General features: G+C 37.8%; 1 protein-coding gene across 1 annotated transcript in view; it reads right to left on the reverse strand.

Moving 5' to 3' along the window:
* INO80C (INO80 complex subunit C) overlaps positions 1 to 8,068 on the reverse strand; it is a 19,263-nt gene extending 11,195 nt beyond the window's left edge. The window contains 1 exon segment of the mRNA XM_009586728.1: positions 7,958 to 8,068. Coding sequence (XP_009585023.1) covers positions 7,958 to 8,068 — 111 coding nt within the window.
* Positions 8,069 to 10,035: the final 1,967 nt, after the last annotated feature.

A 10,035-nucleotide genomic window follows, 5' to 3' on the forward strand; every position in this document is an offset into this window, starting at 1 on the left:
AAAACCTTCTGTGTTCATACAATACACTCTTAAGTAGGCAAAAAAAGAATCATTATTATTAGTGAATTATGGGAATACCTCTAGAACTGAGACTATGTAGCAAAGGCCATGATTCAGCATATCCTTCTCCATGTGATGTGATTGTAGTCTTAACTACATGCATCAGTAATTACAGGCTTAGGAACTAGGCAAATTGAGCTCTTCTTTGGGGAAATACATCAGTTATTCAACAGTGCCTGTTTTTAACATAGCAAAGAGAAGTCTTAAATATTCAAAGTATTGTATAAAGAAGCATTCAAGTAAAATAGTCATGTTTCTAGTGTCTTATTAAAATATATGAATAGAGACGATCTGTTTTCAAAACCACAGTCAGTCCTCTGTAAGCTCATAATACAGGGGATACTGCCATAATAACATCAGTGGAAGCAGCATTGAAGTCTGTAGCTTAAACTCGATTCTTCCCTTGCTGAGGACAACATTGAAAAGCAGTGACTGTCACAGAAGCAGAAGAAATGCAGGTGGATATTTAGAAACGTGCATTATGTAACAGTGAGCAGAAAAAATAATATCTTCAGCAATCCTGAGTAAAGTGGCTTTATACAATGAGTTGCTAGGTTTAAAACTATATTCTTGCACATGCATGCTTCCAGCACTTCGGATTTCAGCAGCAAACATTAAAGTCAATCTTGAGAAAGACAAGGCTTGAGATACAAGATTACTTCTGATGAATAAATTATCTCTGATACAGAATTTACACTGATAATGAGCAGTAAGTGGAGGAATCAGCACTCAAAGCGTTCTTGCATTTTATTTGGTATCATTTGGTTGGTTTTAAATCCAATCCTACAGTTTTTTATTAATTATTTTATCACTTTTGCCCCTTCAGTGATCTTCTCCTAAGTATTCTGTTGTTTATGAAACAAGTGTCGAGTAGCATTTCAACAATATCTCAAAACAGTATCTAGTATTTTGAGACGGAGCAAATAAAAATGGTTTCTCAGTAAAGGGGAAGAAGCTTCCTTATACATGTAGTCCTTAATTTCTGCAGCTGGGTACATTTACATATTACATTCACTGTCTTCAGTGGGTCTTCCTGTGTGGATCCAGTGCTAATCTTGCTGGCGCATTGGGAAGGAAAGTAAGGAACTATTCCTGGCAGGACAATTCCTGAATGTAAGTTCGACACGTAGTTTCTTTTCCGGACCAACCCCTAAGGGACGTCAGGTATTACTGCTGCTACGAGTCAGGATCACTCACGTTACAGGCCAGATGTGAGTTTTGTCTGTGCTAGTATCCCTCGCACAGTGGCAGAGGCAGCAGGGACAGCTGCTGCTTTTCTGGGCCATGTGGACACCCAAGCCATCCTCCAGTCCCACCGAGATGTAACGCCAGCAGGAGCTTCTGGATCTCTCATGGACAATTTGGGAGCAGTGGTTTCCTCTCCAAGGCAAAGGGCGCAGGCTGGTGTGCAGCTTGTAAAGCAGCTTGCATACCACAGTGGTATGCAATTGATACCATGATTTCAGAGCCCTGTGATAGACTGGGAAGCAAACATGAGTTTGAGTACCATGATCCCAGTTAAATGCTGGGAATTGCGATAAAGACATACTGTAGAGGCATGCCAGTTCCCTCATTCAGCATTGCTTGTATGAAAATTCTGATTTTTAGCAGTAGCAGTAGCACTATGGAAGACAGATACTCAGCTAATGTGCTTTTCTTTCTGGAAAAACATTAAAGAGTTGAGTAGAAGCACTGCTTCCAGAATAATGTGCTACTGCACAGAGGAGTGAACTCCGGCAAGTACAGAGCTTTGAAATGCTCTTTCCGTGGAGCCTGCAGAAGTCTCAGCTGATATCCTCAGCACTTTTTCAGCCACAAACTGAAAGTGTCTCAACAATTTACAAATCTCTCCTGCCTATGTTTTAAAATGCAAGGATTTAAAGCATAAGAAACAACATTTAATGTTTCAGGTTTGTTTTTTGAAAGTTTTTTTAAAGGCGGGGGGAGATGCCAAATGAATTTTAACCAATATGGATCTACCTTTGCACTGCAAAACCCATGTTTCCTGAAAGTGAGTAATACAGTGATAATACAAAACATTATTTACAGCCTGAAAGAAGATTCCTCAGTGAACAATTACTATACCGTAAAGGTAATCTTTAACTTTTAACATTAGTTGAACAAATCTCTCCCTAATGTGCTTGTTTGCTTGGTCGTTTAGTTTGGAAGATAGGTCATTCTTCACTGTCATGTGTTGGGCAAGCAAAATGGAATGAATTCAACTCCCCTTTGTAATCCTATGAAGCGATGGCAGTCTCGTGAGTGCAGCGAGGAAGCGCCTGTCACCAGGGAACATGTACTGCTCAATGTGTGCTGTAACCCGAAGTCACATGGGGGGTAACTTCCCCATCCTGCCAAATTCACAACCAGTCCCCAGCGCATTTTCTCTACCCAGTCCCTTCACTAGCTCCCTCACCCCTCGCGTCCTGGGATAATACCAAATGCTTTGCAGTAGGGCTAGAAAGAGAGTGCAACCACGGGCTGAAACTCTCTTTAAAGCTTCTTTAAAGCTTCTTTTTAACTGATCTTGTAATGTAAACATCCTTTATGGGCAGCTCAATATACACTTCAAGGAGAGAGACAGTGAAGCAGCTTTTAACGTGCACTTTATAACTAAATCGTGTCCTTTAAACGGTGGTTTCTGTAACTAGGGCTACAGCGAATTTGTGCTAGAGTAGTCACTAAGCAGTCTGTATTCCTCCATAGGCTGTTGAAGATTATAACATCAAAGACTTCGGAGTGGCTTTACATTTACAGGGTACCTCTGCACTGGCAAATGAAGGCGTGATTTCAGTACAGCTGAACATGCCTACGCTAGTTTTGCCCCACATAACAATAAAAACACTACAGTAAAGACTGCAGCTAAGCCATCAGTAACTACGTTCATCCTTTCCCATGGACTCTTCCTCTGGCTGTTAACCTCCACAGAAGTCCATGCTGCCACCACTTAGCATGTTACCTGCCTCTGTCCTCCTCCTCCCAGTATCCTCCTTAGCCAGGCATAGACCAACCTTGACTGGAATGGCGTGTTTTAAAAGTTGTAGACAGCAGGTCAAAGGCTTCTTATAGGACCACTTGTGCAATTTTATTCCCTCTTTAAAGTTGTGTTTATGTGCTTTAGCTGAATTTTAGCTACAACCACAGGTTGGCAACCTCCTGGGATAGATGGGAGCAATAGTGAGGGGTGCTGCTTCTTTTTTGCACTTCTTTTCACAAGACCATCTATCGAGTATTCAGTGCGTCCCAGCTGGGTGGGACACTGTCCTCCCTGTTATGTACTAGGACTGGGTGACAGTCGTCGAGTGAGGAAGCTGGCTGAGGACTTGGTTAGGAGACAGCAAAAATTCGAGAGAGAGCAAAGACTGGCAGCAAACACTTGGGAGTCCTAAGAGGTTTGTTGTAAGAGCAGCCAAGTCAGGGGAAGAGACCTGAGCTAAGCTTTACTACCTTAACACTGGTTTCTTTTGAATAAAGCCAAACCCCAGGAATGAGCCTAGTTTGGACCCTACTGTATATGCTGTCTGTACTGGGAGAAAACACACGTTGGGAGGCTGCCTATTCACATACTACTTTCACTCTTAGGTTTTGGTAGATCTATTAATTTTTTCAATATATTCTGTTCCAAATTCCCTACCGCAGATGTATTGGTTTTCACATGATTTCCAAAGATTGCTCCATCTGTCTGGTTTTATTTAGGGAGAGGACAAGCAAAACGTGTAGACTGTGGAAGCTAAATTCTTTGTTTTGGCTATTTCTAGGTAGAATCAGCATTGTGGGGTTTGGGATGGGTGTCTGTGATGGGACTAAATACCAGGAGGAATTAGCTTATTATGAAAGTGCTTGTCTGAATCATCATTCCTTCTTTTTTTTTGCCCCAGCAAGGATTAAACCGGCATAACAGAATAACTGATATATGCTGAAGTATCATTTCTTACCTATTTACTTTTGGATTATATTCTATAATATTTTTTCATTATTTTAGACTAACAGGATTTTACGAAGTATAAAAAACATAAAAAAATATGAAACATAAAAGTCAAAGACGTAAATTTGTGCGTTTCTGGCATCCTATCACTGCATACCATGCATGTCATGGCTTAGAAAAAAATGGATTTGCACATCACTGAAAATACACTACAATCATCAGTAGCCATTTTCGCTAGATGTTACAGTTTTACATGGTAAAAGAGAATTTAAAAATAGAAGGTAAACTGAACTGAACAGTGTGTTGGTAAAGCAAAACTTAAATGCATAAATAAATTCCTTAAGAACTGGAAAGGGAGTTTCTAGTTTAAGGGAGCAAAAACGATACTGTAAACATTGATTTTCTCTGTCTGTTTTGTTTTCTGCAAATCATTCATTCATTAGTCAGTTTTAACACTATATTGAGTACAGCAATGGTAGATGAAGGTGATTACATATGTATTTTTTTGGTTTGGTTTTGCTTCTGCGTTCAGTATTTCTGATACTCTGGCTTTGTCTTGCAGTGATGACTAGGGGGTTGTATGTAATTATTGAAAAATAAGTAATAAGAGGGGTCTGGTTCTAAATGAAGCCCTCACACTTGGTGATAACTTTGCCCCAAGTACCCAGTTTGGCTTGCTGAGGAACCCACTTGTCTCACACCTTTGTATGTGAAGTTCAATAAATAAATTACTTTTACTTACTTTTGGCAGCTGATTTTCATAATCACAATAATACTACAATGACATTCTTAATTTCATTGACACAGTTGTTTAACTCAGCCTCAATAATCATATACGTCTAATTATTCATGTAGTAGGTTACTTCTAAAGCAGCAATATCCACCTTGTAGCAACTTATTCAGCTTTTAACTGTGTGCAAGTTCTGTGACATCCTGACGAAGCTGTGGCATGCAGCCAGGGAAGAAAATGGTAATTTATAAAATAGATGGATAAGACCTGTATTTTCACTAGCAGCCAATTACAGTGAGTGAGAATGCCATGTGGAAATAGAGCACAAATGTCACTAGATGACAGCAGCGATGATATGAGCAGACTTTTCAAAATTGGGAGTAGACTTTGAATGTCAGCTATTTAACAGAGTCCCAGCTAATACTGCTCATACTGGAACATATATTAAGCTGTTTGATTAATACATTAGTCTCACTGTATAACAAGCCTGGCACAGGCTCTTGCACATTCTGAATATTTAATTCATTTAACTTTGCATGATGACATGACAGGAGTCATTAAAACTTGAACACGTACACTCTGGCAGACAAAAAAGCAGCTCTTTACATTGCTGGGAACAATTCACAGAGAAAGGTGTCAGAATTAGACGTGCTTATGCTCAAGTTAAAATGATAGCTAAAAATTTCTCATCACCAATGTTATTAGCATAGTGTATTTCTGAAAGCAAACTCACTGAAGACTCAAAACCAATGTAAGACTGAAGAAATAGCACTCTCTTGAACAAGATTAACTCTCTCCACATCTGTGACAGAAAGGTTTGCTGAAAAGACTTATTCAGTAACGTGTGTATACATGTCTTCCCCATCTGGTTGCATTTTACTGGTTCTTGGATTCAATGTCCCTCTTCCTTTCCACTCACTAAAATGAAACCCGATAAAATTTCCCCAGCCTTTTCTCCCTCAGCACTCTGGTACATGGTAGCATTTTAGGAACATTCTCCCTTCACAGGAGGTCCTACCTTATTTTGGGGTAGGACAAAAATGATTTCAGCTTGAAAATATTGAAATGTCAGGAAGGAAAAAACCAAATCTTCCATATTCACAGCAAATTTTGTTCCACAGGGTACTGAAAAACTCAATTTACTAAACAAAAAACCTAAGTAGTAGCCAGCTGAAAACAGGTATTAAGTACAGTGCAGATCAATGTCCTTGATTTCAAGCAGCTAGTAAGGTGGGCAAGACAGTCATGCATACAGTGTAAATTGGGAGTAAATCCATTTAAGCCAATGGGTTTCATCACTGCCAGCTCATCTTAAAAGACAAGGTTCCTGGTACAGGTTTCTGCTTCCATTGACATCAAAAGTAAATCTCGCAAGTGCCTGACAACAAAAATATTTTTGTTTAAATTATGACATTGTCCTCAGATGCTGCTGGTGCTTTCACTTATAAAGAAAGCTGAGGGAGAGTTGTTAAAACAAACATAACAACACAAAACTTGAAATTAGATTGTTGAATTACTGTAATAATAGTTTATAATTCCAAGTGCGTGTCACTAAATGTACTTCAGCTTCTTCTAAGCATTCCCCAGAGGACTTCTGAGTCATGTGTCAAACTACTTTTCTGTGCAAGACTTGCAAAATCTGCCCTTCCTAAAGCAGCAGTTCTTTCCCTCTAACTTGTTGAGTATTTCCGCTGAGCATCAAGAGTTAATCAACTATGCAAATTAACTCCAAACATATGACTAAAATCTAGAAATAATCTCGCCTGCTGGGTGTATAAGAGAGAGGGGGGAGGTGTTTGAAGCAGGACATGGAAAATGTTTCAATTGCAATCTAAATAAATAAAGATAATACATAAAGACACATATGCCGTCCAGAAAACAATCCATACATTATGCTTTCGAACTTTTACGCTGCTGTTTTGAGGTGAGTTAAAACATCTTATATTCCAACTGCCTTAGAAAGGCTGAATAAAATTTTACTCATGCACTAAAAGATTGGACTGTCACAAAGTGATGGATGGCTTTTCTATGTTCTCTGTAGGGCATTTCAATACCATAGACTCCAAGTGCTCTTGATTAAAAGGCGACATTCTCATTTAGGGTCCCGTCACTTGCCTGAGCTTCAAACCATTATCATTTACCTGCACTGGTGCTTCCAGTGACAAAATACTTACCAAAATGTATAAAATACTAATTACTTTAGTCACTTTGATAGAGGTATAAAACACCCTAAAGCAAAGCTCTATTATGCTGTGTGAGGGTTTGAATTCAAAATTAAAAAATGCTGCCAAAGGGAGAATAAGATTTTAATTACATTCCCACCTCTCAAACATTTATTGAAAACCCAGGGGAAAAAGACCTAGCAATTTCATGACACAAGAACTCCCTTCTTACTGGTACTGCTCACTTAAGGAAAAAAAAATCCAGAAAAACTCAAGTTTACTTTGTTCTCTTCAAAATTATTAAACTTTCAAACACAGAAAGAGACTAAAAAGCTTCAATAAAAAGCTTTGATTTCTTCTCAATAGATTTCAGATGCCAAACATGTTTTTCCATTTAAAAACTTTCAAGCACTATGATAGACAAAGTTTTATAACTTGCAGATATTTCAAGGAAAAAAAAATTACTATTTCCTATGGGGAAAAGCCTCAAATAAAATGCAATTGGGATGCAACTGTGAATAGCTTCACACTATCCCAGAAAAGCTTGGTTTAATTTGCATTTGCCACAAAGCTCCCTTTGGCTTAAATAATTGCAAAGGATCTCTCACTTTTAGATTTCATTTGGTGGATTGGGATTATTCCTTGTTTATAATGTTTGACAGTTTTCTCTATTAAGAAAATTGTAACTTGGACAAATTCATGAGCTGAATAGCATGCTGAAGCAGCTCTGGAGCTAAAAATTTCAGTATATATGGAATGAAAAAGCACGTGTTAGTTCATACTTTCACCAAGGGTAAAACTGAGCCCAGCTAACAGAATATTTTGATTCCCCAAGAGAAAAAAAGTCTTCTAAATTGATGGGCCTTAAGATTGAAAATGGATGGAAGCATACTAGCGAAAAAGACTGGAGTAAATCACAATTGAATTTTTATAAAAAGTGCCAGTACATTCCTTTCTCTATCAGAAAAATTCAGTTCAGTCAAGGACTTTGGCTAAACTGCTTCTTAAATTTTAAAATACATCATTTGATATAGAACAGTTAAGATCAAAGTATTTCTGGAGAAAAGACTGGAGGATTACAATATGCTCATGTGCTGTTAACATTGTAATGCTGCTCAGGGAGCATATCAAAATCCCTCTGTCGAATAACAGGTTTCAGCCAAGGTAGGAGAAGGATCCAAGTCCATTCATCTGCGTGTGACTGAACCAGGGACAAGGAAAGCAAAAAGATACCAGCTCCTACGGCTGACGGGAAAGCAATTCCATTCTGCAAAAATTACTCAGTTTCCTGATTCTAGTTTATTCTGTAAAACATTATCCATTTTGACAGGAAACAATGATTGAGTAACAAACAAAAACAAAACAACATTTCTTCAAGGAAAGGCAATTAATTAGTTTCAAGTAAAGACAGAGTGTATCTGTCTTCCAGAGCTCCTATTCTATCTATTTTTCGTAGGAAAAATAGACCTGAATTAGAATAGTCAAATTTACATTCAGATATTACGGACTAAGTGGTAAAGTGATACAGAAGACAAAACTTTACTTTTGCATCTTCCCTATTTTTTGCACATTTTAGGAGTTCCTTCTGTCTGTCTAAATTGTCACTTTAAATAGATAAAAAAATCTATTTCTATTACTTTTCTGCTAACTACACCTACTGCTGCAATGAAGCATTAGTAAATACTAGCAGTTGTACTGCAAAGGCTTAGCGCTACAGTCTAAAGCTACTCAGAAGAAGGTTTTTCCATTTGTGTACAGGTACTTAAGACTGTCATACCCAAACACAATGTTGGAAAGACAACGTTAGGTACAGTGACGTATGGAACATTCCACTTCTAAAGCAATTGAGAATAAAAATATTCTTTCTCCAAACCTTCAAAAAGTTATCAAAGGCATAACGTATCAGAGAGCAGTAATTGTGTCAGATGCTCCAAAGGTCTTTAAAAGAGGACAAGAAAAGAAACTATACCTTAGTTTATAAAAACCTTCAGACTACAAATGTCATGTTTATTGTTTGTCTCATATTATGGGACAAAAAGAATCTGGCTGTACATGCCCTGAATACTACATCCACTTTCCTTCATCTAGCAAACTCAATACCAAAAAAAAAAAGAATAGCACACTAGGTCTCCTGTACTCAGCAAAACTGTAGGTGCATTATCCTATGGATACCTACATTTAACTGGATAATGAGAAAAAAATGATGACTGAACCAAAATAAACATATGGCAAATTCTAATTTAGATGAAAATAAGGTAATACGAGTATCTATTGTAGACTATTTTGAGGCTGCTCAGGAGGAAAAGGGAGGAGAGAGTTGTATAGTGATGCTAATTTCAAGGCAAATTTCTGAAATATTTCTGTGGAAACATTTGTACAAGTAGGTGGTTGTTTACTCAACTATGTAAGTTCTGTGGCCATACATTTCACCCTGATACTTTATATTGAAGTTGAGGAACTGCAGCACATCTGAAGAGTGCCAGACAGTTCAGTGTTTTGCATATAAACTTGTATCCCGACTGCCTTTTTTGCTGGACTTGAAACGGAACAGAACTATTAAAAAACTTGACTTGTCCACTACATTAGAATTAGTGAAGTTTTGGTATCACATCCACGATCGTACGTGAGAGGGAAACATAGTATTTAATATTTTGTGATGGGTGTAACAGGATATTTTAAGAAATTTCCCACAATGAATTATTTAGCAAATAAAAAAATACCTTTTGGACAGATGGAAAAGAGGAGGATAAAAAGGGCAATTCTGTGGCTGCAATAAAAGGCAATTCTGGCTGCAACAAACAGGTTTAACAAAAATTAAGGAGAAAAGGGAATTTCTGACTTGAGAAAATTTAAGGTCTCTAATGTGAGACTCAAACTAGCATTGCTAGTTCTAGACTATGTAAACAAAGATAATCAACTTAAGGAATAAGTACCTTCCAGTACTTTGGTTTGAGGAGCCTGAACACACTGTGGATGTGTCAAGGAAAAATGGCCTTCTTGTATTCCAGTTTGTTGATTCTAAGAGTTAATTTTGCTGTAAGAACATTGTGCTGTTCCTCGCAGGGAAAAGCAGTTCTACTAAAACACAACTATTGTTACAGCGTAGGGAGAATTAATACTGTCTAAATGTAGTCATGGAGTTTTGGGCTTCATTAATA

This window comes from Fulmarus glacialis, unplaced genomic scaffold, assembly GCF_000690835.1.
Source record: "Fulmarus glacialis isolate BGI_N327 unplaced genomic scaffold, ASM69083v1 scaffold37021, whole genome shotgun sequence".
Classification (NCBI taxonomy): domain Eukaryota; kingdom Metazoa; phylum Chordata; class Aves; order Procellariiformes; family Procellariidae; genus Fulmarus; species Fulmarus glacialis.